The 24,471-nt window shown below is 42.3% G+C and overlaps 5 protein-coding genes across 5 annotated transcripts; 2 read left to right on the forward strand and 3 right to left on the reverse strand.

The window, feature by feature from the left end:
• Positions 1-3,658: 3,658 nt before the first annotated feature.
• Positions 3,659-7,551, reverse strand: colgalt2a (collagen beta(1-O)galactosyltransferase 2a; the record flags this gene model as incomplete). The annotated part of the gene is made up of 12 exons (XM_080503049.1): positions 7,433-7,551; positions 7,073-7,183; positions 6,845-6,962; positions 6,621-6,755; positions 6,342-6,546; positions 5,774-5,893; positions 5,379-5,452; positions 5,177-5,283; positions 4,515-4,647; positions 4,297-4,424; positions 4,003-4,209; positions 3,659-3,887 (listed from the first exon to the last, which is right to left on the reverse strand). The coding sequence occupies exons 2-12, from the start codon at positions 7,144-7,146 to the stop codon at positions 3,659-3,661; spliced, it is 1,530 nt and encodes a 509-aa protein (XP_080359175.1). The 5' UTR covers positions 7,147-7,183; positions 7,433-7,551.
• A 1,294-nt stretch (positions 7,552-8,845) lies between these two features.
• tsen15 (TSEN15 tRNA splicing endonuclease subunit) lies at positions 8,846-10,438 on the forward strand. Its single transcript, XM_080503172.1, has 4 exons — positions 8,846-8,981; positions 9,073-9,154; positions 9,654-9,789; positions 9,871-10,438. The coding sequence occupies exons 1-4, from the start codon at positions 8,913-8,915 to the stop codon at positions 10,040-10,042; spliced, it is 459 nt and encodes a 152-aa protein (XP_080359298.1). The 5' UTR covers positions 8,846-8,912; the 3' UTR covers positions 10,043-10,438.
• Positions 10,439-10,772: 334 nt separating this feature from the next.
• Positions 10,773-17,103, reverse strand: LOC308135852 (uncharacterized protein C1orf21 homolog). Its single transcript, XM_080503982.1, has 6 exons — positions 16,993-17,103; positions 15,875-16,016; positions 14,064-14,143; positions 13,746-13,816; positions 13,593-13,656; positions 10,773-11,627 (listed from the first exon to the last, which is right to left on the reverse strand). Exons 2-6 carry the CDS (start codon positions 15,963-15,965, stop codon positions 11,589-11,591), a joined length of 345 nt encoding a protein of 114 aa, XP_080360108.1. The 5' UTR covers positions 15,966-16,016; positions 16,993-17,103; the 3' UTR covers positions 10,773-11,588.
• Positions 17,104-17,379: 276 nt separating this feature from the next.
• Positions 17,380-20,329, forward strand: sec22ba (SEC22 homolog B, vesicle trafficking protein a). Its single transcript, XM_080503809.1, has 5 exons — positions 17,380-17,554; positions 18,551-18,660; positions 19,397-19,557; positions 19,640-19,786; positions 19,943-20,329. Exons 1-5 carry the CDS (start codon positions 17,480-17,482, stop codon positions 20,095-20,097), a joined length of 648 nt encoding a protein of 215 aa, XP_080359935.1. The 5' UTR covers positions 17,380-17,479; the 3' UTR covers positions 20,098-20,329.
• Positions 20,330-20,738: 409 nt separating this feature from the next.
• imp3 (IMP U3 small nucleolar ribonucleoprotein 3) lies at positions 20,739-24,060 on the reverse strand. The gene is made up of 7 exons (XM_080503709.1): positions 23,884-24,060; positions 22,812-22,919; positions 22,595-22,669; positions 21,796-21,875; positions 21,586-21,637; positions 21,419-21,491; positions 20,739-21,300 (listed from the first exon to the last, which is right to left on the reverse strand). Exons 1-7 carry the CDS (start codon positions 24,018-24,020, stop codon positions 21,274-21,276), a joined length of 552 nt encoding a protein of 183 aa, XP_080359835.1. The 5' UTR covers positions 24,021-24,060; the 3' UTR covers positions 20,739-21,273.
• Positions 24,061-24,471: the final 411 nt, after the last annotated feature.

A 24,471-nucleotide genomic window follows, 5' to 3' on the forward strand; every position in this document is an offset into this window, starting at 1 on the left:
GAGCCTTCCCCTCAAAGGAGGATTTCTCATTATTTCAATATCCAGACATCCTTTAAAAAAAAAAAAAAAAAGGGTCTTGTATATCAGGAACCGCCCCTCAAAGAACTTCCTCCTTTTTTTTTTTTTTAAACCAAATTAAAGAACCTCAAGTAAATTGTGTATTTTAGACCTTTTACATCCCGTGTCCAGGTGTGATTCTAGAGACCTTTGATGTTTTTGTAGTATTCCCACACTGTTTGTATCGCTCACAGACATATTCCTTTATCTCAGTGAACAACACCTCTTCAGGAAACTCTTGAAAGCCTTAAAACTATGTCATAACTATTTTGCACCATGTTTACAGTTGATCATCACGTAGGTATATATATAAATATATATATATGTATATATATATATATTTATGCGCCCTCCTGCTGGCGCATTACACACAAACTCATTATGCAATATCGCACTTTTTTTCTCACCGGTGCATTTGGCTGAATAGTGTGACGGCGAGCACTGTTACTCTGTCTCTACTTGGAGCACTGTGGAACTTTGCTGATGTGTTGATAACCAATGGTTTGCAAAAAAAAAACACACAAAAAAAACAACAAAACTGCCTTTTCTAAGTGCTTTAGAAAACGTGTTCACAGAACTTGGTATTAGTTGCTTTTCTTTAGGTTTTTTGTTTTTTGTTTAATGTTTTCTCAGTTATCCAGGTTGTCTGTCGTCGTGTAATGTGTTTTCTTTTCACTGTACTCGGGCGTTAACCGACTTCATCTCTGCACTAAAGCTCAAAACAGAACAAATGCAGATGTCTTCCTCATTCACGTCGGGCAACTTTCAGAAAGCAAACTCACTGTCGATTTTGATTTGTACTCATTGAAAGTGAATGCGATGCTTTGCTTTTCTTTTGTACACATTTCGTCTCTGCTGGGAGTTTTCGGTTGCTGCTGGCAGTAGCCTCGAACACATGGGCTGTCTTTACAAAGAAATATACAAATGTACTTTTTCAAATGGGAAATATTTCCTTCCGTCTCTCCTCAAAGATGGAAGTGTTGCAGACTCTCAGTGCTATAATATCAAAAAAAAAATAGACCAAAACATACCTCACTTTTTTGTTTCTTTTTTCTTTTTCTTTTTTTGTTTTACAGTGTCTGTACAAAATCCATCCAACCTATTTTTCCGAATTTCATGTAAAGCCACCGAGCCTTGGGATTTCAGAAATTTGACTCTTTATCAGGTAGCTGATCTTGTCATGTACCCTTGTCCTTACTGATTCTATATGCAACCTCACTACTGCCTGCGCAGCGGCAGAACTCTTCTTTTCGCCTCAACCGACCTCTGTTTGCTCACGGAAGGTAGTAAACCTCTAGACTGGACGATTCCTGCACCAGATGTCTTTAAAGGCCGATGGGCATTGGGGGGGGAGAAGAAAACAAAAGGAAAGCAGTACAAAAATATCTGTAGACTGTCAAGCTCACTGAACACACACGTAGTTTTTGAAAAAGCTCAAGTCCAAATCGATCTGTTCATATCACTGAATGTGCGTGATGACGGCCGAGCATAATTAATTTCTGCGCTGCCTTGTCGAGGAAGAAAAAGCGATAATTTGTCTTGTCACCACACTAATTCAGATATGCACATTGTACAGAAGTGGATGTTTTTTGTTTAAATTTCTTACATGATGTAATTTTTTTTTTTTTTTAACCTCTTATTAAAGCTTCAGTTAAGGTAAATAGGAGGAGCTGTGGAACTAAATAATTACAACAAGCTGTTTTGATATTTATATTCTCAGGTGTCTTAAAATTTGAGCATCGGGGTTTCAACTCTTTCCTCTGCAACACCGAAGTACAAGCATGTTTTTATTTCTTTTGTTGTGCTGATTAATTTATTATGTATCAAACAAGACAACATATGAATTGTGTGGTTTAACTATTCTTTTCATAATTCATTTTGTGATATGGAACAGTACTAATATTAAATGGTTCCAACGTTTGCTTGACCAGTGCTTTTTTTTTTTCTTCTTTTTTTTATATATATATATAATAAAAATTGCTACGTTTACTGCTAATCGCCTCTGTGTCTGCGTGCTTTTCTTCGCTTTGAATGCATACAGGCAAGCTTTTCTAAAGAAGTGTCTGACTTAATGAAGCATAAACAGTCGTGAGTTTGCTCGAGGAGAACAAAGTGACTTTGCAGGATCCCAGTTGTGGGTCATAATTATGCCGCTTTTAGCAACATGATGCCGCCTGTTTGAAAAGCAAATGTGACTCAGTCATTTACCCCGGGCTTCATCTGAACTTTTAATGAGGGTGTCATTGTCGGGAGACTATTCAATCCCAGAGACTCCATGCTGGGCTGTGCTCTTTCTGCTCTTTATGGATTCACACAAAGTGGTGAAACAATCAGTTAGTTTAGTTATTTTTGGACCATTTAAGAGGCTTTTTTTTTTATATACGATATGATTATGTAGGTTATAACAAAGGGTTTTAAGTCACCCTAACAAAGCACATTTTGGTATTGCAGAGACAGACACAATGAGACCTCCAGTAAATTTAGAGTCTCCCAATTAGTCTAATGTTTTTAGACTGGACTGCCTGAAGAAAACTCCACCCTCACGGAGAACCAGACTGGAGCACTAAATACTGCTGTGCCACACGGCACGTACAAAAATGTTTTAGATTTTAGGTCCCTCATTGACCATATTGAAAATAGCATAATTACATTATTGATGCCACCTGACCACAACAGAAATCCTTTGTCACACGTACAGTCCAACATGATGTGTTCTTGACACGTAACCCCGGGCTACACAAGTCCTGACTTTTGTTGACTTGACAGGCACTTTAGCTGAGTGATAAAGCTCCAAGTTGAAGAAGTGAATGCATTCCTTCACAAACTGACAAACGGTTCATCCTGCTGCTGGTCATAAGTTCCATCAACAGAAAACTCCACCGAGCCATTTCAAAAGGTCAGGATATGAGAAATTTCCCAACGTGCAAGGAGGCTTTTCATATTGGAATTTGAATTATAAAAATAAAAAATGCATCTGGGCATAGCTATTTCAAAAAGCTGATCTGGTGCATACTGAAAAGATGCAGTATTTTAGGTTGTATCAAGTCCCCATCTTGTTGTTTTCTTATCAAACAGTGTTAATTTGCTTGTTTTCTGATTGTAATTCTCATTTTTCTGTCATATTTTGGGGCTTTTAATTTGATTCTGGCCATTCCTTGAAAAGTGTTGCTTGATTTGCTGTACTGCAGTTTTTCCTGAATGGCCCTTTTCCCTCACAGCAGTACGAGGGACAAGGTATAAAGGTTTTATATTTTCCATTTGTACATTTATGTATTTAATATTTTGAGATCCTTGACTTCTGCTAATTTTCTATACTTTGGTTTCATTTTGTTTCATATGCACACATTTTTCTTTCACTTTGGATTTAGCCCATAAAACCTGTAAGACTCCCCACACTTCTATAAAAGTCTTTATGATAAAACCAATGCACCTCTTCTTTTTAAAGAGATTACCTGAGACAGAATGCTTGAATATCTGTGTTTATTAATTGTATTCTCATGAGATCAGACACAGTTCCATCATTGAATAACACATAATAAAGCTTGGTTCAGGTTTAATAAAGTATCTGGTGTGTTTTGTGACTTCTGTTGTAAGTTTTTCCTCACAGCTTGTCTCTGCTGCTACTGACGGCATCCTTGGGCTCCTCTTTCCTGTGTTTGTCCTCCAATCTGTCCCAGTCTGTGTCTACTGTCTCATCATCCCATATGGTTGAAGTCTCTGTGTCGCTGAAGTAGCCTGGCTCTCCGGTGTAGTGTGTGGGGAAGAGCAGCAGAGGCTCCACCGAAAATGCCCTCAAGTCTCTGCGCTCAAAATGCTGCATGTACTCTTCTCTAAAAAGACAAAGTCAGATTTTAAAGAAAAAAGCAAACAAAAATGAACTGAATACAATGTGTTAAACAGTATTCAAAGCAGAATATTTACATGTATCAAATGGGTAAGACATACTTGGGATGCTTGTTGAACATGACAGGAAGGAACTCATCAACGGGAAGCATTCTGTTTAGGGGATTTGTTCTCAAAAGCTTCTTGGCACCCTTCAATGACAGCATGTAACCCAGTGTCCAGTAGGAGTAGCCAGGGTGGACCAGGTTCTTCACGCCCGTCACCCAGAGCTCAGGCTCCTTCGCCTGCAGTCGCTTACGGCCTACGTAGCTACAAAAACACACAAATGGAAACCGTTGTGGATCAACATGCATGTATAAATGTATAAAAAGCCACGAAAAAAAAGAAATCACTTACATGAGGTCCCAATCAAGCCCCACCCTCACCACATTCTCCACAATGGCAACCAACTGGCTGGAAAACCTGGGCTCAAACCTCACATCATCCTCCAGAACAAGCACCCGTTGTAGTTCCCCCTGCACCACCTATAGAGGGCGACACATAGCAACCACAAACAGCTACCCAGGTAAACCTGCCTGTCAGTCCACTGCTCTCTTCTCAGCATGAGCCCCTACCTGCTTCCAGATGTTATGGTGGCTGAGGAAGCAGCCGATCTCCCCTCTCGTCAGCACGCGGTCTGAATATGGGTCTTTGTACCCGGGCAGCATGTCGATGCCCATATCCAGCAGCTGAGAGGAGCTCAGGGCTCTGTGAGCAGACAAACAAACACACTTTGGTTCATTATCAGTGTAACACATGTTTGATATCTGGGGCCTTGTTCAGTATTGCTCCTGCTGGGCCTTCGCTGGAAATTACAACACTATCATTTTAATAGTACCGGGCAGCTGTGGTGCAGTGGTGCAGTGGTTATTAGGGTCAAGTGAACCCTGGTACCTCACATACGTCTGAATTCGATCACACATTATGTATACAAAAAAAAAAAAGCAACAACAAAATAATACAGATATGGTTTGCAAAGTCATCAATGGTTAAAGTTAAGAAAAACTAAATACAAACAATTATATGTTAATAGAAAAATCACATCTTTAAAGAGTATTTTTCTTCTTGCAGGTTGTATTTCTTTACTTAAATGCTTAAAATAATCAGTAATATGCACAATAAACACGATACCCTTGTAGTGCTAATAAGTTCATTTTAGCCATCAAAGTCTTAATGAGCATTAACAGTGTAAATGTCTTGAAAGAGTCATTATTGAATTTGTTCTCAACTGTCATACTTGCCGTCCACCGCTTCTGTCAGAGTAGCATTAATACCCAGGAGGGCCAAAGACGTGAGCATCCTCTCCCTCCGGTCTGAGCGCCGCTTCAGGTTGATGAGAAAGATCTGCAAGTGGAAGAAAATGAAGTAACTCAAAAGGCACTTATGATGAAAAAAAGAAAGAAAAGGAAACATGTCCACAGACTTTAAAGCACCGGCACCTCATCAAATCCCATCTTCCCTGCTCCTCTGAGGGGAGTGTGCACGCGCTGCGAAGGCTCCATTGTGAAGTCGACTGCAAAAAAACAAAGGTCACCCTGTCACATTTCACAGGAAACATGACGGCTTTATTCACTGCAGTCTTGAAGCACCTTTTGGATGTGTTTAACTTCCAACTGATGTGAAATTCTCAAATAAAAAAGTTGAGAAGGTGAAATGAGAGACAGGACGCTTTAACACTGGAGTGAGGCATGTGCCACTTCTGTGGGAGCAAGAAAAAAAAGACGAAATATTCTCCAAAGTATCAGAGGGCTGAAACTGAAAATGGAGAGGCTGGCATTTCTTTAATCGTAAAATCAAACACTGTGTATGAATCACTGGGTGGGAGAGTGCTTACTGAGAGCCTCTGTGAGCGTGTGGGTAAAACTCTCCCTCTCTTCCTCCAGACTCTGGTCTTGGTTCAGGGGCACCGGTAAATATCCATAATGGTCTTTGTTGCACACGTACATCTGAACACCTGCAGAGATGCAAATGAGGCCCCACAAACTTTTCCTTTGTTATTTCAACTGGTTTGCATGTCAGTATGCACAACAAATACAGCTTCTTCTTTTTCATGGGACACAAAAAGTTTCAAGGAACAAAGATAATGATGAAAATGTAATAAAATACTTTTAAAATTAATAATGGTATTAATATATACTGTAAATTCACATGATATGTTGACTTTTAGTCTAAAATAAGTGAAACTCATGATAATTAAACAAAGTACAGTTAAAATGAGCTCCCTGGATGTGAAGAAGTTTTAGTTGTAATGGTGCTTTTTTCTTTCATTAGATTCATGCAATGCAAAGGTGAACTGCACATTTTATATATACATACTGTATATATATATTATTTGTGCATATGTGAAGCTAAAATATTAATTTCACAGCTTAAATGAAATAAATTATCGCCAAATACCAGACCTGCTTGCCTCGCAGAGAAAGCAAAGGCCATGATATCATCTAGGTGGTATGGGTACTGAGGGTGAGGCGGGTAGAAGGCCAGTGCTTGGCTTGCTGTGCGCCTCAGGTCCAGCAGGTAGCTGGAGTGCACCATGGGAACAGCAAAGCAGCCGCGCCGCTTCCACTCCCTGATGGGGATATACTCCGGTGTTCGTTGGTAGTAGCCCTGAAAGCACATTCAAATGAGCCTCCTGCACTTCAGAGAGTGGATATGCCATCGAGACACACCGGTCTATTTACCTGAGATGTGACGCCACACCAAAAGTTGGAATAAAGACTTTTCGATTCCAACATGGGTGCCACCACGGTCAGGTTCTCCGCTATCATCTCAGACAGCGTGTGACGGTTCGTCAGCATGTTGTCACAATCTAAAAACTGACAGACATGTACTGATGAGAGAGTGGAGATGCTGTGACGTGACAAAATTCACCATTTCACCAACACTCAATTGTTTTCAGGCTCACCAGTATGTAGTCTGCCCAGAGTCGTCTGGCAGATCTGAGAGCAGCCTGCTTTAATTTCAACACGTGCGTAAATCGAGAATTTGGCCAGTGTTTGGGTCCCTCCTCATCTGCGTAAGAACTGAGAGAAAGTGTTGGCTGTGAGTCCAGTTTATTATCGTCCTCAGACAGTGTGAAGACGGTCATGCAAAGATCTTAGAGACTTGTGTTTAGTTGACAGTTGAGGTTAACCTGGGCTGCTCTGCGGGTCTCCATTCCACCGAGTGGTACAGGTGCTGAACTCCTCTGAGCCACTCCTGAAGCATGGCCGTGCTGTTGTCCACGCTGTGATCAGAAGCTGCCCTGAGATCACACACACACACACACGATACTGAACTCTTTCTCTCTTTGTATCCCTTCTCACTTATCTGATAACAGCTTGTTTGCTTATGAGCAGTGCTGTTGTATGTAAAAGATGACGTTCACACGGTGCCGTTCAACCAGTCAACAAATTCTTTCCACGCTTCGATCACCGTGGCCTTTTTGTTTTCTATAAGTCTTCGAAACTGAATCATGTTTTGGAAAGCCGGAAACATTTGAAAAGATCTTTACCAGATAGCAATGCGGTCCTTTGGGTACTCCAGCCTGTCGACGCATCCCAAGAAGTAAGGCAGGCTGTGCTGCGCGTTCCGGGCCAGGATGGTGATCAGGACGGTGGGCTTCAGCAGGGGGGACTCCTCCTGGGCTGGGTGGATGAGCTGCCCAGCCTCTGTACTGCGGTGCAGGAGCAGCTCCCCGACTGTCATGAGGAAATAAATTCTGACACTCGCAAGTTTGAGAGGCATATTTCCAACAGGGCAACTTCATGGCACTGTAGTCGCCGTCTGATGAAACTGAGGGAGAGGGATAGACTCACACACATATGATACATAACTCACCTTCATACCACCTGAACAAGTGAAGCAGAGACTTCAGAGTCACTTCTATGCAAACAATTAGGAGAAATGTTATAGGGAATTATTATCATTGTTGTTGGTATTGTTGTTATCTCAGTTTTTTTTTTCTTGTTGTTGCAAAAGTAAAATGTGTTTATACAAGTTAGACAACTTGATTATAATCTTGTTGACTTCAAAATCACATTTTAACAGAAATTCAAGCCCACCGATTTCATTAAAAAGAAATCTTAGGATATGGAACCACATAGTGTCGGGATGTTTAAAATATATATTTTTAACTATTTCATTTTAAAAGCTTTGATGCCACAATTTTTAAAGTCTTTAACCAGTTGAGATCTTTTAATATAGTGTGTCTAATTCATTTATTCCTTTATTCTTATATTCTAATGTTATTGTTTGAAACATGAAGTGAACGACATGGATGAATTGGTTTAGAAACACCATCTGCTTTTGATAAAAGTACTCTTCCAAGAATGGTAAGATCTCTACACAGCCAGCGACTCTGTGATTGTTTCATTTCTACTGTCCGTTTAATAATACTATAATCTTCTCTTCTTTACATTTTTTTTGATATCACAATCCCCAAATATTTAACTTCTGTTTTAACTTGAATTGAAGAGATTTCTTTATCTGCACAGGAGTAAATGGGGAATAATTCACATTTCTTAATACTCAGGGAAAGCCCAGATGCCTTTGAGAAAATCTTATTATCAACAAGAGCTATACTGACCATGGACTTCCCGTTCAAAAAATGGCCGTATCATCAGTAAACTTATGACTTATTTTAAATTCTCTATCAAATATTGTATTTCATTTTAACGACACGTTACTTTTAATAACCAATGCAAGTTATTGTGTTGTTGAAATAAACAAATATGGGGCATCCTTGACGGAAATTTTGAAGCGAGATCCAGCCAGGGTTGACTGATATTGTTTGCGCTTTACATATCTGAATAAAACATCTTAACAACGTCACAGAATTTATTTCCAAAGCCCAACATTGGAGCGGCGACAAACGGGTGACGTTTCCGCCCGGGCGACTTTAGATGTAACACGCGGCTCCAGCAGAGTTGAGCGGTGCGTTGAGCCTGTGGAGGCTTCCGAGATGTCCCGATTCACCAAGTTATTGTGAAGCAATGTCGTCTGAGCGGGAAGAGACCGGGGAGGAAGGAGCGCCTCACATCTGGATCGTGGATCATCCAGTGGTGAGAGGAGAGCGCGAGCTCAGGAGGAGGAGGAGGAGGAGAGAGTGTCTCTACCATGTTTCTACCCCGTGTTTCTTCTTCTCGTGCTCAGTACCAGCAGATGGAGGGTCTGCAAGTCGAGGACAGCGCTCAGATGCACGCAGCCTTTCTCGTGTACTTGGATCTGACTGAGGGTGAGGTGAAGACCATCCATCCTCATTTAATTCAGAAGCATTCGATTCATTTAACCTGTTTAAACGCATAATTACACGACGTGTCTTCTAAATCAGATGCCCAATTCCACCTCAACTAGTTAAAAAAAAAAAAAAAGAACCATCTCCTATTGACTTGTGTACGTTATTCATCACTGGCCTCCATGAAGCAGTTAGTGCTGGTAATTTTACACCAGCATCGTGTTTTTAGGTAGGTTACAGCAGGTTACAACACAACAAATTTGCAGACATGTGTTTTAAAATTCTCAGGTCATACAATTGTCTTTCTGTCATTTCAAGGATATGGAATGGCATTGAATTTATTATGAATGTATTGAACAAGATGAAAATGTTGCTCAGTACATAATATAAGATAAGAGATAAGATAATGCTTTCATCTCACAGACAGAGAGATTTACAGTGTCACAATAGAGAACTAGATACACAGGAAGGAGTGAGTTCATCTTCTTTCTTCCCGCAGCGCGCCGATGGAAAGAAGTGTGTTGTGTGAAGAGCTCTGAACTGAAGCTGTTTTTACTGGAAGGGAGGGAGGAGGAGGGAGCACCCGTTCAGACCGTCCTCCCCCTGCCGGCCCATCGCTCCCTCACCCACCAAAGGTGAATAAAACGCCGGGAGAAGCTCTGCTTTCCATGAGATGTCGGCGTGTGTGACGGGTTTTCCTCCCCTCTGCCGTGCAGCATCCGTCACGTCCTGGACCGTGGCTTCCCCATGCTGCTGTGTGCCGTCGCGTCCGACTCCACGCTGGTGTATCAGAGGCTGACCGACGGTCTGGCGACGCCGGACCCTCCCGTAGGCCCCTTTCAGGATGTGGGGCGCCGGCAGAGCCGGAAGAGGAGGCGCCAGCACTGAGCACCTCGCCGAGGAGATGGAAAATAGATGAGGAGAGGCTGAATGTCGGCCGGTTGGTTCATCTTCCAGTCCCGTTGCATAACCTCCACGATATTATCATTATTATTATACAATGCATGTGATGGGATTAAAAAAAAAAAAAAAGATAAACAAGAGCTCAAAAGATGTTTCAAGGATCAAAACGCTCCACCATCGGATGTCTGGGAAATATCCATACAAACAAAGCTTGCAATATTTTTGTAAAAAAGCATAACCAGTTTTCATTTTTGATTTTTTTTGTTGTTTAGTGACATTTAATTTTTTTTTAAATATTTGAAGCAGTTGTTTGTCACTAATGCTCAGGAATGTGCTTTAATGCAGAAAAAAAAGGTGTAGAATAAACCACGGTTGTGCTTGTTTTGTATGATGTTTGCGTTTTCTCCCCGTGGGTGCATGGGGGGGATTTATAAGTGGGATTTTAAAACAAGCTTGTGAAGTTCATCAATTCATCAGTTTTCATTGGCTTTGATTGTCATTGAAAGTAACTTAATAACTGACATGCGAGTTTATTGGCGACGTGCAGAGGTCGGTGTTGTTTCAGGAGAACAGAATAGCTTTAACAATGCAGGTAAATTACTGAAAATGCGTTTTATTTTTCTAAAAAAAAAAAAAAAAAATCAACATAGAAACAATACAACAATATAACACTGGTGAATGAGATATATATATAGTCAGACTTATATGTGATGTCTTGTAGAGTTGTACAGAGCGATACTGAATCAGGGACTGTCAGTGACCCTGGTGTGTGAGTGCATGTGTCTTTTTTTTTTTTTTTTTTTTACCCCAAATGGTGTAACTGTGTCTTGATGAGAGAAAGGACTCAAATACATGAGACAACGATTACAACACTTCAACCCTGAGCCTTATTCAACATAAATACTCTACATTGTAACGGAAACAGACGGGGGACAGACGGACAGACTTTTACTGGCCAACAGACAGTAGAAAAGAGGTTCATACTGTGTCTTGGAATGCAGGAAGTTTCCAACCCGTTAGCTTGTCAGGGAGGCATTCAAGGATGAACTATTCAAAATGATGCAAAGACATTATTTCCATGATGAGTCAAGTGTCCGTGAGAGTCCTGGTCTCCGCTGCTGTTAGAAATGTAAATTGACAGCTGGTCACTTGTGTCCGGTGTTGCGATGTCTCTGTGGCAGCCTCACGTCGACTGACCTTTCGGGGGGGGGGGGGGGGTTAGTTATCCCAGCAGAGACAGAAAAGCATGTTGCGTCGCCCTATAATGGCTTCATTGAGGAAGTAAACGTCGTCTCCCCTCGGAGAGCTTCAGAAGTGATTTTGGTTGTCTTTCTTGGAGCAGATCGGACGAGCAGGACGGTGAAAAAAGGTGCTTTGTTAGAAGTCAGTAATCCAGTCTTCTCAGGCGTGTACATACATGGGACAGTCACAACAAGACAAGAGTCGTCCGGGACACGGCGTCACATTCTCCATAAACGCCAGGAGTGCCACTTCCACTCGTAGTCGGACTGACGGATGCGCGGCCGCGTGGCTATGTCATGTCCTCCTCCTCTGAGCAGTAGTCCCGGCCCTGAATGTGACAACGGTGGATTACAAGGATTAGAACAGTCAAAATGCTCCAACACGGTTTGCAAGAACCAACACACACTAACCAGCGTCTTCAAATCGTTTTCTACTCTACTGTGAGCCACACAGTTTGCATGTATGCTGATTCGATGTTGGACAACATATTAAAAACACCCGCCATTGTCGTGCAGTCAAGGTCAAAACCCTCTGAAAAATTGACGTGCGGAAAAATATTAACACCTTTATTATCATCTCCAGAAAATATAAACATCAATCGCTTTATAAAAGGAAACATTGATGCCTGAGCTGTTGCACTGGATCACATTAGTTCACATTTGTTAGTGGCCGTTTGGTTCTAAAGGGGATTTAGACCCCTGGTTCCCAAAACTGAACCCAATATGACATGAATCACATTCCCAGCTATGAAAAATCACATGACCTAATTGTTGAAATAAATGGGGGAGAAAAAAAAAAAAATATATATATTCCCCCCCCCCCCCCCCCATTGCTATTGAGCAAGGCTGAATGGCACGTCATTGAAATTTTCAATCAGATCACACACGTGTACTAAAGGGCACATGATGGGCATACATAGGATAACAAGAAATATTCACGTTGAAATGTTTATATTAATGAGCAAGACAAAGTGCGCTCCGCCGCTTCAAGTCTTACGAATTCCCTGCTAAACCTTGTTTTGCTGGCCCGGTGGCACTAACAAATGGTGAGTGGCCATAATGCAGTGATTAAGTTGAAGTATTGGCGACACAGCCTCCTTAGGAGATTTAATATAAAGGACAAGAAAGCCTTCAAACAAACCCATACGTTTAAAAAAAAAAAGAAAACCCAGACAAACGCGAGGATGAAAGAGCTTCAGCTTGGTGTCTTTTTAAAAAGTAGATATTCAATCCTGAGCGGCAGCTAAATGTCAGTGACAACACCATCTTGTTTTCAAGGTTGTCCTTGAAGAAAGCGCAGTGTGTTTACTCGACATTACGTGGCTGTAGCTTTACAGAGAAGACGTTATGCACAAGACAATAGTCATTCAATCCCAGTCGCGAGAGTAAAATACCACGAGAAATGCTCCTGTATCACCGGCTCTGTTCTAAATGAGGGTGTAGCTCTGGAACTTTTATCATTGAAACTGCAGGTGGAATAAATGCTTGACAGTTTGTAATCTCTCTTCACCAGTCCTAAACATCACCGCCTGATCTGAAGGCAGCAGGACAAAATATTCTGACGGTGTTTTAGGTGTTATTAACCAGACACATGCAGACTGGCTGCAGCGAAATCACTATAAATAAACATTTGTATGGAAGTCAGAGTTCTGAAGTGGCCAACTGACAAATATCAATACACGTATTTGCCATATTAAGTAGCCTGAGCTAAAAATAAACAGCTACAAACAAGAATTTGTAATGCAAAGTGGTTTCCTGGTTGGCACACTCGCCTCACAGTGAGCATATCCTCATTATTTACACATATACTGGCTACATCAGGGGAAAGGAAAAAAAAAAAAAGAGAGAAATATTGGACGTTGTCCCTTAAGGCAGAATCCTCCTCCGTATTAATCTACAGAAGGAAACACACTTGAGGCTTTACGAGATATTTCCAGCAGCATCACGAGAGCTGTGAAGAAATATTGTGGTCATGTACCTCTGTGTGTGGAGGACAGTGGAGCTCAGCGAAACAGAGGGAAGATAAAACCTCCATCAAGTTCTTAATGTGACTTTAAATAAACACATTGCTGGAAGCATTGTGGCCTAAAAACAGTTTTTGTGCGGGATGATTGTGTCATCTGTTGCATCCTCACTCGCTCCAGATTTGCTGCACTGATAGGATTAACCTCCATCAGGTCATTTAGCAGCAGGCTTTTGCAAAAAAAACCCAAAAAAACCCCTAAAAACTAGAAAATAAAAAAATAGCAAAAACCACACTCGGAACTGTAAAGTAATGGTTTGTCCATCTTTACCTTTTCAATTTTCTCATCCAACATCCTGAAGAATTCCTGCTGGCTCTCGGAGGAGTGGATGCTCCTGAAAGAAGCACAATCGGGCCGATGAAAGCGTCACGTGGGACAAAAAAAAAAGGGATGGGACGTCTTTGAATGATCAGAAATACTCACAGGATCTTGCCATTTCCATTCGACCCTGTTTCATCAATCTGCTGGCCTTTACCAAGGAGAGCACTCTTCTCCTGCAGGACGGCACAAAGACGCAAGCCGGCGGATGACGATTAATCATTTTAGGAATTAATTTCTGTTCATCGAGTGAAAAGCAGAGTGTGAATCTATAAATCACTTGCATGAGGCCAACCACACTACAAGCAATCATTTAAACTGGATTAGCGAGTGTTACGTCATAACTTGTTTTTTTTGCTCCTATCTGATTTTGGTCGACTGAGATGGAATTAAACAAGTCAAAGAAGAATAGGATCCACGCACTGTGCTCTCCTGGCCGTCCACTCCCGCCTCTTCTCCGCTGATGTACTTGACTTTCTCCACTCCTTTCATGTTGTACTCGTCTGTGACGGAGAAAGGAGCAACACCTCCTCTTATTACGACCAGGTTAACAGCTCGCACACACTTGGCAAAGTAATTATGTGCTTCAATTCTCACACGCCAGACTAAAATCCTCTCTCAACAATGGCTGGCGAGCAGCAAGCACATGAGCTGTCAGCCTGATTCTCCTCCATCTTTTCCCTCTCCACCCCCACCCCCACCCCCGACTCCATCTCACTCCCACGCATTGAGGAAAAAGAGGACATGAAAACACAGATATGAAGCGTCGTAATGACAGTTGCTGCACATTAAATTGATGTTGCATAAGGCTGCACTGCTACCAGTTGTTGCCTATTTCAGCTTGCTGTAAGAAATGTGTTGTCAAACACAACGCGAGTGATCTTTCACCTGCGCTCTGTCAGACATTCCAGAGACAAGTTATGGAACTACTTCCTTAATTAAAGCATTTATGAAATGTTTCAGCCAGCTAAGAATACTAACAAACGTTTGAAGGCAAAGCTCCCTTAGAATATTGTGACAACTAACAGACATCAGTGGTAGAACCAGCAACTGATCTGGGAGTTTGTATTGTGGGGGAATTAATTTTTTTGGGATGAATATCCAAAATTCACCTTAAAGGATGATATTGTCAAGTGATTTTGTGATCCACAAAGCGTGACTCTATTCTGCTGCTGTCGATGCTTTTAGTCGCAAATAGTCTGCTGACGCCTTTAAACTGTCAATCTCAACTTCAGTGCAATAATGTATCATTGTAATTACTTTTTATTACAATTTCAACAAACTCAATAGTGTTTCAGTAAACGTATTGATACCTATTATATTACACTTCAATTCCCCTGCTCCCCTAAAAGTCTCCGGCTCTTGCTGGTGAAACGCTTTTCTTCTCCTAATTTGTTGGTCCAAAACATCACATCAGTACATTAGACAAACATGTGGCACATAACTGAGTAACAACTCTTTCATAGGATGCTGGTTCAAATTCTTAGAAACTGAAAAAGAATATATATGAGCCTCTAAACCTAAATGCCCTGGAGTAAGTATATTCAATTGAATTCAACCTTTATTTATATAGCACCACGTACAACACAGTCTTTCTCTGTGCTTTTAAAACAGACACATTCCTATTCAAAGCTATTGTGGGTTGTTTTTTTTTTACATTATCTATTGCATATGCTATGTAACTTTATTCATTACAAGGTCTCAAGAAGTGAGATTACCAGACAATAACCCATTTGTTTATTGGCAACTGCTACAGAAACACCATGAGCTAACAAGCTTGTGTAGAGTAACACCAGTGGTGGTGAAAATAGGGTTTCTTTAAAACTGGACAATTGAAGGGAAGTTGGTTGTTATTTGGATATTTAAAGTGGATATTTCGACCTTGGAGGTCTGCCCTCAGAGAATGTCGGCTATAAAGACTAAATAAGGGTTTTCTTTGTGAATCAGGAATGTCCGGAATATTGAGCCAAGCATACCTTGGTAAATAAGCATGATACATAATCAAGTTTTTTAAACATCAATGTAAATGTAGCTGTATACAAATACAACACCAGAGTATTTACAGATAGTGAACAGCTTTGTTGTGCTCTTTTGTTTTCCTACCTTACATTCTCATGAAATAATATCACTCCCGTCTGATTGAAATATGATCGTCTGACATCTGGAAATAACTAATATAAGTATATTGTTAGTTACGTATGTTAACTCTCAGTGTACACAGGAAACAGACTGACCAGAGAGGAGGTCCCCGTTGCTGTAGGCTTTATTTTGACCCTCCTCACCGTTGGGCACGGCTGACACCTGCTTGGCAGAGGTGCAGCCCATCTCCTCTTCCTCAACTGCTCTCCTCCTCAGCCCAGAGAAGGCCAGACACACCTGTGGACCAGGGAGGGAAGAGATGGTTTAGAAACGGGGCAGGTCGGGAAGCCCTCCGATCACGAGCCTCCCGGGGAAGTGGTCTGAACGCACTCCATCCATCCCAACAAGCAGAAGAGACGCGTCTCCGACATTTGCAGGTGAAGGAATAAATCCAGGGGAATCTCTATTTCCATAATCAATTAGTCATGAAGAGCCCCGCCCTGGAATTAAAAGCAGACAGGCCTCCCCAATCTCTGCTCAGAGAGAGACAATAAAATAGTGGGTTTATCTCGGTGGCGCATCACGCACACGCCGGTCTGGGCGCACGCACACCAATCACAACGTGCGCACGTCGGTGCCAGCTGCCCCGCAACAATGAGGCCTTTCAGGGTGTGAGGGGTGTCCCCGTGCCAAGCCGCCGGGTCAGGGTTTTTTTTTTCTTTTCTTTCGTGAATGGGGGTTTTCTGTGGCGATGAGGGGATTAAACCGGCTGCCATCTACACTGTTACATCAGGCTGTTACAGCCACAGCAACATGGCCAACATGAGACCTCAGTGTTTTGCATGAGGCTTTTTTTTTGGGGGGGGGGGGGGGGGCGCAGAGCGATCCCTCTCCATATGGTGGTGCAGATGATCCCAAACACACTGCAGAGTCCAGCTGCAGAGTCAGCTGTTCCTAAAACGCACCGCTACCCTGTCACTTGGACTATTTCTGAATCCATATTCAATTACAAGAAAATGAAATAAAAAAAATGCCGAAACATCACGGTGCGATTTAAAGCTACAGCGATCGATGCGAAATGAGCTGCGAAATGTAACGCGTGTTCTCATGTCAGCACCCGGGGGAGAGGGGAGATTAGTGATCCTAGGATCCGTGCACAAATCATAACAAAAGACTGGGAATGAGCGGCCGCTCGGCGAGCGGCGGGACGCCGCACAGCACACCGAACAATCCCACACACTGAGGGGAAACACGGGGTAATGGTTTGGATTACCTTTCTGGTGAATCCATGGCTGAAGGATCCTTCCTGTGGGTCGAGTCGAGGGGGCTTCACTTGGATCCAGACTGCATCTGTCTCTGGGCTGAATGCAGCGGCAGCGGGGCTGCAGTCAGTCCGTCTGCCAGCTGTCTGCTGCGGCTCCCGTAGCTCCGCTCCGGCCGGGCGCTAAACACACGAAACACACACAAAATCACTCAAGTCTCAAAGGGAAACATTTTTTATCTCCGGTCTACTCTATTTATATTATTATTATTATTCCAAACAGCACGACATACCTCTTCAATGCGACGGAGAACGATCTCGCGGACGGATCGAAAAAAATAACAACACGGCGTTGTCACCCGGACGGAATTCTCCGGCGCACCGCAAACTTCCGCCCAACTCACCTCTCCGGCATCGTCAAGACCGAGCAAAGAAAGTTTTTAAAAGTTAGTCGCTTGAGGCCAGCGGGACAGTTGGCAAGGTTGTGAGCTCCGGCGGGATGATTTTACTGACGACGGTCGCCCGGGTGGCGGACGGTCTGCCGCTGGCGGCGTCCATCCAGGAGGACGAGCAGGTACGGATGAAAGCTAGCGTCATGACAGGGGAGCCGGGGGAGTGTAAGGAAGGGGAACAACATCACGAAAATACCATGAAAAAACAAAAAAAAACCTTCACAAAACTGCTCCATCGCGTCTGAAGGTGAGCAGATTATGTCTAACTAATGTCTGTCAAATGGGATAAAACAAACAATTGAGAGTCAAGGTTGTCTTTCGCACAAAGGTTCGTATTATTATTATTATTATTATTTAGGAAATGATACTGAGCAACACTTTAAATGTCTTTATTCAACCTTATCGCCAAAGCCAAACCTGTAGAATGATAACATATAATTCAGAATGAATTAAAACAAGTAAGGACTCACACATAGAAGAGTGAGAAATGACTGTAAATAAAACAATAGCATGGATAAGCATATATATATATATATATATAAGTGGGACATGTGTTATATTAAAGCAACTATTAGATTAAGAGAATTGTAAACACTATAAAGGATGCATTTACGTCACAGGTTAGTCTCATGATCAGTCAATCAATCACACTTTATAAAAAAAAAAAAAAAATTCCTAAATAATAAAAACAAGGTGATTTACGCAATGAACACAACACAGACACCATTTCTTATTTTTGAAAATTAACATTGGTTTTCTGCTAAGTAGTTCAGCATAAGGAATACTCAGATGTGTCATCACTTTGATGAAAAAAAAAATAATAAAAGCATTTTAACTTTTCAAATGTTTTGATCGAATAAATCTATTGGGTATAGCTGATGTAGGCCATTTTGAGAAGTAAATAAGAATATCAGGCTGTTCTGTCTCGCCTGTTTCAATAATGTTGGCCTTGACAAATTACAAGGAATGATGTGGCGATGCTTTTCAGGTTTTGTCTGAGAGGAGGTGTGTCGTTACTGACTGTTGCATCCCCCAGTTCTATGGCCTTCCTCGTATCACTTTGACAAGACGTGTTGCATTATTAACTAATGTGCTACTGGCTTTGTGTCCTTCGGCAGTCAGGAAGAGACCTGCAGCAGTACCAGAGCCAGGCCAAGCAGCTGTGTCGTAGACTAAACGCTCAGAGTCCAGACCGCTGCACGCTGGAGGCCGGACAAGTCAACTTTCAGTAAGATGCTACATGACAACACTGCAGCACCTTCAAATAGATGCCTCAAGGAGAAAACTTAACATAAATCCCTTTAGATGTCTCAGTCAGATTACTTTAATAAAAAAAAAAAAAACCCACAATGTAATACTATAAATATTTACAATTATATTAATTTTAATGTGTATAAGTTATATGGTTGATATGGATAAAGACAAACAAACTTTGACAAATATATAGGAAAGTTATTTAAATGGATTAACTTGCCATTTAATATAAGGCTTAAATGAGAATGGGTAATATAAATGTTGCTTAATTAACTAACAAGTAATTAATAAATTAATGTACTTCTTTACACTTTCTTTAAGTGAGGTCTTTTAAAACTTTTTTTTCCTTCCTGTTGCCACTGAAATAACTTGGGCGTCTACTTCAAATCACTGCAACTCCTGAATTGGATGGGTTAAGAACGCGGAGGAATAGTTTCCCAAACAAGCTCGTTTTCTTTCTTTTCTTTTGAAAGAGAGAAAACCTTTCGCCCATATGAGTCACTGTTGTTGGTCCGAGGACTTCCTGAAGGCATCTGATCACAGAAAGAGTTTGAACGCAAGCTTTTCAAAAACACATGGAATATAATTGAAGAACATACAGATTTATAGATATTGAAGTTGTTTTAGAAAGAAAAAAGTGGCACCCAGTCATTCCACAGTTTGTCGTCGTCGTGAACAACCTCTCATTCTCACCCCGGCATCTTTGTCAGTTATCTGATAGCGCAGGGTGTGTGCTACCTGACCCTCTGCGAGGCCTCATTTCCAAAAAAGCTGGCGTTTGCGTACCTGGAGGCTCTTCACAACGAGTTCCACGACCAGTTTGGCAGGAGGGTGCCCTCAGTGACGAGACCATACTCTTTCATTGAGTTCGGTAAGTCAAGGGGAACGCGTCGGGTGTCGGATGACTCACGGGGACAAATTTGTTGACCGTTCTCACGACGTTTCAATTCAAGACACGTTCATCCAGAAGACAAAGAAGTCCTACGTGGACAGTCGAGCCCGGAGAAACCTGGGCAGCATCAACACAGAGTTACAGGATGTGCAGAGGATTATGGTGGCAAATATTGAAGAAGTTCTGCAGAGAGGGGAGGCGCTCTCTGGTGAGTTTCGCTCAATCCTCGACCAAACACTCGATACTATTAAAGTTAAGCCTTAAAAGTTACTTCCCTGTTATGCTCTCGCTATATACTTATCGATAAATAAATAAATAAATAAAAAACCCAGTGGCGCTCATCTCCACACGTTTCCTCCCTCAGCTCTCGACACAAAAGCCAGCAACCTGTCCACCCTGTCGAAGAAATACCGCAGCGACGCCAAGTACCTCAACACCCGCTCCACCTACGCCAAGGTGGCGGCCGTGGCCGTGTGCTTCATCACGCTCATCGTCTACGTGCGCTTCTGGTGGCTCTGATGGGCGGGGCGGCCGACGGAAGAGGAGCTTCTGAAGGCAGCGAAACTCGACTCGTGACGTCTCGTTACGCTAAAGGTGCCTTCAGGAAGTCGAATGCGAATCGAATTGTCCCCCGTGTTTGGCTTCGGCCCGCGTCAGCTGTAACTGAGCCACAAGGCCCTCCCCTGTAGCGTGGAGGCCAATGTTTCATGTGACTGGAACATGTTTACTGGAAAATGTCTTTAAGTTTACACACTGGGGGGGGGGGGGGGGGGGGGGGCTTCTTTCCAAGAGTTTCAGCTTTATTGAGAACCCGAGTATGCAAATGTTAAAAGTCTTAATTCTGTGTCTGTCGTTTCCACTCCGATAAGAAAGTCTCAGTGAAAAAGAATAAATATTTATCAAATGAGAGAACCGGTATTTATTTTACAGCGTGTGACACGCATTTCAGACACGGTCGGCTTCTCTCTCCTGACCCGGTTTCGTTACAGTTCCACACACTGACGCGTGACATCGCGCAGCAGAGTTGAGAGAAAAGACTCAGTAACAAATCTCCACGGTGGCGGCGACGAGTCCAGAGGAAACAGCCGGGACACATGATTCTGGTTGTGCTCGATGGCTTCGCGGGGTTAAAAGAGTCACACGACCACAGGCCGTTCATTTCACAGCTGCACTTTTAATTCGGGAGGAGGGATCGGGAAGTAATGACGCAGCACAAATTAAAGACAAACGGACCAGAGTTATGGATCCGCAGGAGGAGGTGATCCGGATATGAAGCCGTCGGCAACATCCTGAACTGCAGATTCGGCGATCAGAAGCCAAGTCGACATATTTCCACCGTAGCTTTGACGACGGCGCAAATTAACACAGTCGGTGGGTAGCATGTTCGCCTCGCATCACTCACTTATTACACCAATCACCTGACAAAAATAGTTGTTTTCTTCTTTTCAAACCATCAACACTTTCCTCTGTTCCTGAAACGTTCTGTTAAATATCACGTCAACCATCTCCTGTGAAAATGTCGAGGTGATCCAGTCCTTCTAAAAAGTTGTGTGGGAAGAGGCTCCGTTGCAGATCCGATAAAAGAGTTCAGTTTCAAATGTTGCCAGGACCTGTCGAACAACGTGGAGCCAAGAGAAGAGCGCCTCCAGTTCGAGTCTCGTCCTTCCTTCTCTTCCAGTGACGGGAGAAGCTGCCTCACGCCACCAAATCAAAGTCGTCCCTCTGCGAAAGAAATGTCAGGAGTTGCAAAACACGATTACGATTTATTCCTGCGAAAACTGACGCGTGTTTAAAGCTTTTTTCTTTTTAGTTTAAAGCAATACGCTTTTCTTTTACTCGCCTCCTCGTTATAATTCATGACATGTTGCTTGATCTTGGAGGAGTCCACCCAGGTGACAAAATCTTCCATGTTTCTGAAAAGGTAAAATGATCGGACGTTAAATGCTTTTTTTTTTTTTTGTCTGAATCCACGTATTTTTTTATTTTTGTGGACGTGCGCCGACAGACCTTGTGACGAGAAACGCCGGGTCGGTGATGACGTCCGGTCCCACGCGCACATCTGTGACGGGAGTCAAGGACACAAGTCGGGGGGGGGAAAAAAAAAACTTGCATCCACCTCTGGATGCAGATGGAGGTCGTATCGGGGTCACAGAGGCATTAAAACAGAAAAAAACAAAATGTACATATATATACACAGTATCGCGAACGTGAGGATACGTCCTTGTTCGATGAAGGTAATGGCTGTTTTCAGGTTTTGAGCCATACGGAGGTTGAGCATGATGCTGGGCAGCCGCCTCCTGCAGGAGTTCACAGAGAGCAGGGGAAATGAGACAAATTCGCTGATGGAACAGTTTCAGGCGCACAAAGAGCTGGTGTGTGAAGGGTTAACCTGGACTCGCTCAAGTTGGGTTGTATGCGTTTTTTGTGAATGTGTCCTGATTTTTTTTTTTTTTTTTTACCAAGCAGTCTGTAACATGGTGGTCAACCAGAAGCACCTGCTTCCGTCAAAGAGTGCGCTGGATTTCTTCACCGAGCACAACGTCAAGCCACAATTAACAAAACCTGCCTGTCAAAATATTCTCATGTTTTGGGTTTTTTTCAACGAGGTGGCCAACGACCTTTAGGGTGTGTTCAAACGTGTCCATTTGTTCTAGTGGAAATAAAACCTGCTGCGTTTGTGCGATACACTTATTAACGTGTGGTAAACAACAAACATGTCTCCTGTGACGCACTGTGGCAAGAGTTGATGGGCCTGCAGACAAAATGCAGGACACTACTAACTTAAGAGGCCTTATTATTATTATTATTATTATTATTATTGACGTGCGTAATGGAGGAATTCTTGCCTCTGTTTTGACTCCTTTATGCATTTCATCGGCGAGTTCCAGTGTTTCCTGTTCATTCTAACTGAAGTTTGGTTGATTTCAGTACAAAGTAAATGCAAAACAAGGTTTTACAGCGTGAAGCTCCAACGAACCCACTTCCAACTCATCCAAACGATGTCCTGAATATGTACCTGCAGAACGAAGACGCTGTGATTTTCTCTGTGAGGGACAGATTCTGTTTCGTGGGGATGAGGCCGATGCTGTATCTGGGATAAAGAAAAAAAAACATCTGTGTCATGCCAATCAGGAATTAGATTAGCAACTCAAGACACGGAACAAAAATGAACACAGTATGCCCACACAAGTGTTGACTCAGGTGGAGGTATAAATAAATGATGTCGTACTCACAGTTTTTCTAAGAGTTGATGTGTACTCTGAGCTCTGAAACCGTCTTTCTCGTCCAGGTCTCTTATTTTCTGAGCCACATCTCGGATGTTACGACTCAGCTTGTTGTACCTAAAGACAGCAGGAAAAACAAACGTTCCGGGTTTTTTTTGGTGACACTGCGTGAAAGGTACATGGGAATGATGTTCCTCTTTATAGACAAAATGATCATACAATTGTTACTTTTGAAAGTCTGCAAATTTTCCCAGTTAGCCCAGATGTGAAATGTTCCAACACACAAGTACAGCATTAATATGCATTTCTGACGTTTTCCTGCATGTCCTAAAATCCTCAGTGTAATATGACATCTTTAATGATACTGTGACATCGCCTGCATTCAGATTTGGTTGTTCCACAGTATTTTGTCTTTGTGAAAATGCAAAAAAAATTATTTGGTTGTTTTCTTCTTCTTTTTCAATCATACCACACAGAACAACTAGAAGACTGCTGCATCTAATCAAAACATAGTTTTTGACTTGAGAAAGTGATGTTGCTGGAGTTTTTTTCCACCACTTATGCGGTCACCTCTTTGAAAAACTCACTTTTAGGCAGTCATTCATTATTCTGAATGAGATCAAGCAGCTTTTAATTTAACGGACTTCCTAAGGACATCCCAATTTCTTTTAAGCAGGCCTTAAAAGGCGTATCTGACCAGGCTTTCATTTAAACACATTTTACTACTTATTTATGTCAAACCTAATTACTTTGATCAAATGTACCCATTATTTATTTGCACCGTGACTAAATGGTGCTGTAAACATGAACTCAGCTGGTCGTCTTCCTCTACCTATTCTGATTAAATTAGCTAAGTGAGGTCATTTAGGAGGTTGTCATCTAATCACATTCTGCCTGGAGACTGTAAGAAAAATAATTATCCGCAGATCATTTCCTCTCAATACTACATCATGGTTTAAATTTGGTTATTCGTTATATAGAAAATGCGGATAAACGTGTTTCCCTTGCGAGCTGTGATCGAACTGCCCCAAGACAGCGGTTGAGCTCCATGTTTACATAAAGCCCAGATGTTGCTACTCACTTGGTGTAATCTTCCCTCTTCTCGATGTGATACCGCCGCAGCACTTTGACCTCGTGCAGGTTGTTGTCCACCTCCCAGTTAATAAAGTCCACTTTCTTCAGCAGCTTCTGCTCGTGATACTTCAGTTTACGGACCATGTTGAGACCACGGGTTATCGAGCTATTTTACCTAAACCTGATCCCGAACGGAGGCGAAACCGGAAACACGTGTTTGTCTTCTTCACGTGGCGTCGCCACGGCGATTTACCGCCACCTGCTGGAGGGGAGAGCAAACTGCTCATTGTCAAACCTGATTAAGAAGCAAACCTCAATGTACTCGAAGTTATTTTCAATTGAACAAGTCAGCATTTTTGCTGCATTGTTTATGCACAGTTGAGGCATAATTTCCCCAACTAAAGTTAATGAAAAGCTGACAGTCCCCTGAGATTTCTTTGCCATTTCTTCATCGCAATCAATTAAGATTAATATTTTTAATCGCCTCGTTTTAATGTATTTCTTTTATTTCCCTGGAAAGCACTGTGAATTGCATGCATACACATACAGCACAATGCATGGACACCAAAGAAATGACACGATGGCTATTGTTTTC

This window comes from Blennius ocellaris (assembly GCF_963422515.1).
Source record: "Blennius ocellaris genome assembly, chromosome: 10".
In the NCBI taxonomy this organism is placed as follows: Eukaryota; Metazoa; Chordata; class Actinopteri; order Blenniiformes; family Blenniidae; genus Blennius; species Blennius ocellaris.

What these genes read in the sequence shown, in the direction of transcription:
- sec22ba (XM_080503809.1), top strand. Translation starts at nt 17,480, where the DNA reads ATGATTTTACTGACGACGGTCGCCCGGGTGGCGGACGGTCTGCCGCTG. An exon ending in CCATCCAGGAGGACGAGCAG is followed by an intron (nt 17,555 to 18,550) that starts GTACGGATGAAA and finishes GTCCTTCGGCAG; the next exon opens with TCAGGAAGAGACCTGCAGCA. An exon ending in GCCGGACAAGTCAACTTTCA is followed by an intron (nt 18,661 to 19,396) that starts GTAAGATGCTAC and finishes CATCTTTGTCAG; the next exon opens with TTATCTGATAGCGCAGGGTG.
- tsen15 (XM_080503172.1), top strand. Translation starts at nt 8,913, where the DNA reads ATGTCGTCTGAGCGGGAAGAGACCGGGGAGGAAGGAGCGCCTCACATC. An exon ending in GGATCGTGGATCATCCAGTG is followed by an intron (nt 8,982 to 9,072) that starts GTGAGAGGAGAG and finishes TCTCGTGCTCAG; the next exon opens with TACCAGCAGATGGAGGGTCT. An exon ending in CGCTCCCTCACCCACCAAAG is followed by an intron (nt 9,790 to 9,870) that starts GTGAATAAAACG and finishes TCTGCCGTGCAG; the next exon opens with CATCCGTCACGTCCTGGACC.
- imp3 (XM_080503709.1), bottom strand. Translation starts at nt 24,020, where the DNA reads ATGGTCCGTAAACTGAAGTATCACGAGCAGAAGCTGCTGAAGAAAGTG. An exon ending in AAGAGGGAAGATTACACCAA is followed by an intron (nt 22,920 to 23,883) that starts GTGAGTAGCAAC and finishes TGCTGTCTTTAG; the next exon opens with GTACAACAAGCTGAGTCGTA. An exon ending in CCGGCGTTTCTCGTCACAAG is followed by an intron (nt 21,492 to 21,585) that starts GTCTGTCGGCGC and finishes TTACCTTTTCAG; the next exon opens with AAACATGGAAGATTTTGTCA.
- LOC308135852 (XM_080503982.1), bottom strand. Translation starts at nt 15,965, where the DNA reads ATGGGCTGCACCTCTGCCAAGCAGGTGTCAGCCGTGCCCAACGGTGAG. An exon ending in CAACGGGGACCTCCTCTCTG is followed by an intron (nt 14,144 to 15,874) that starts GTCAGTCTGTTT and finishes TCTCCGTCACAG; the next exon opens with ACGAGTACAACATGAAAGGA. An exon ending in TGGACGGCCAGGAGAGCACA is followed by an intron (nt 13,817 to 14,063) that starts GTGCGTGGATCC and finishes GCCGTCCTGCAG; the next exon opens with GAGAAGAGTGCTCTCCTTGG.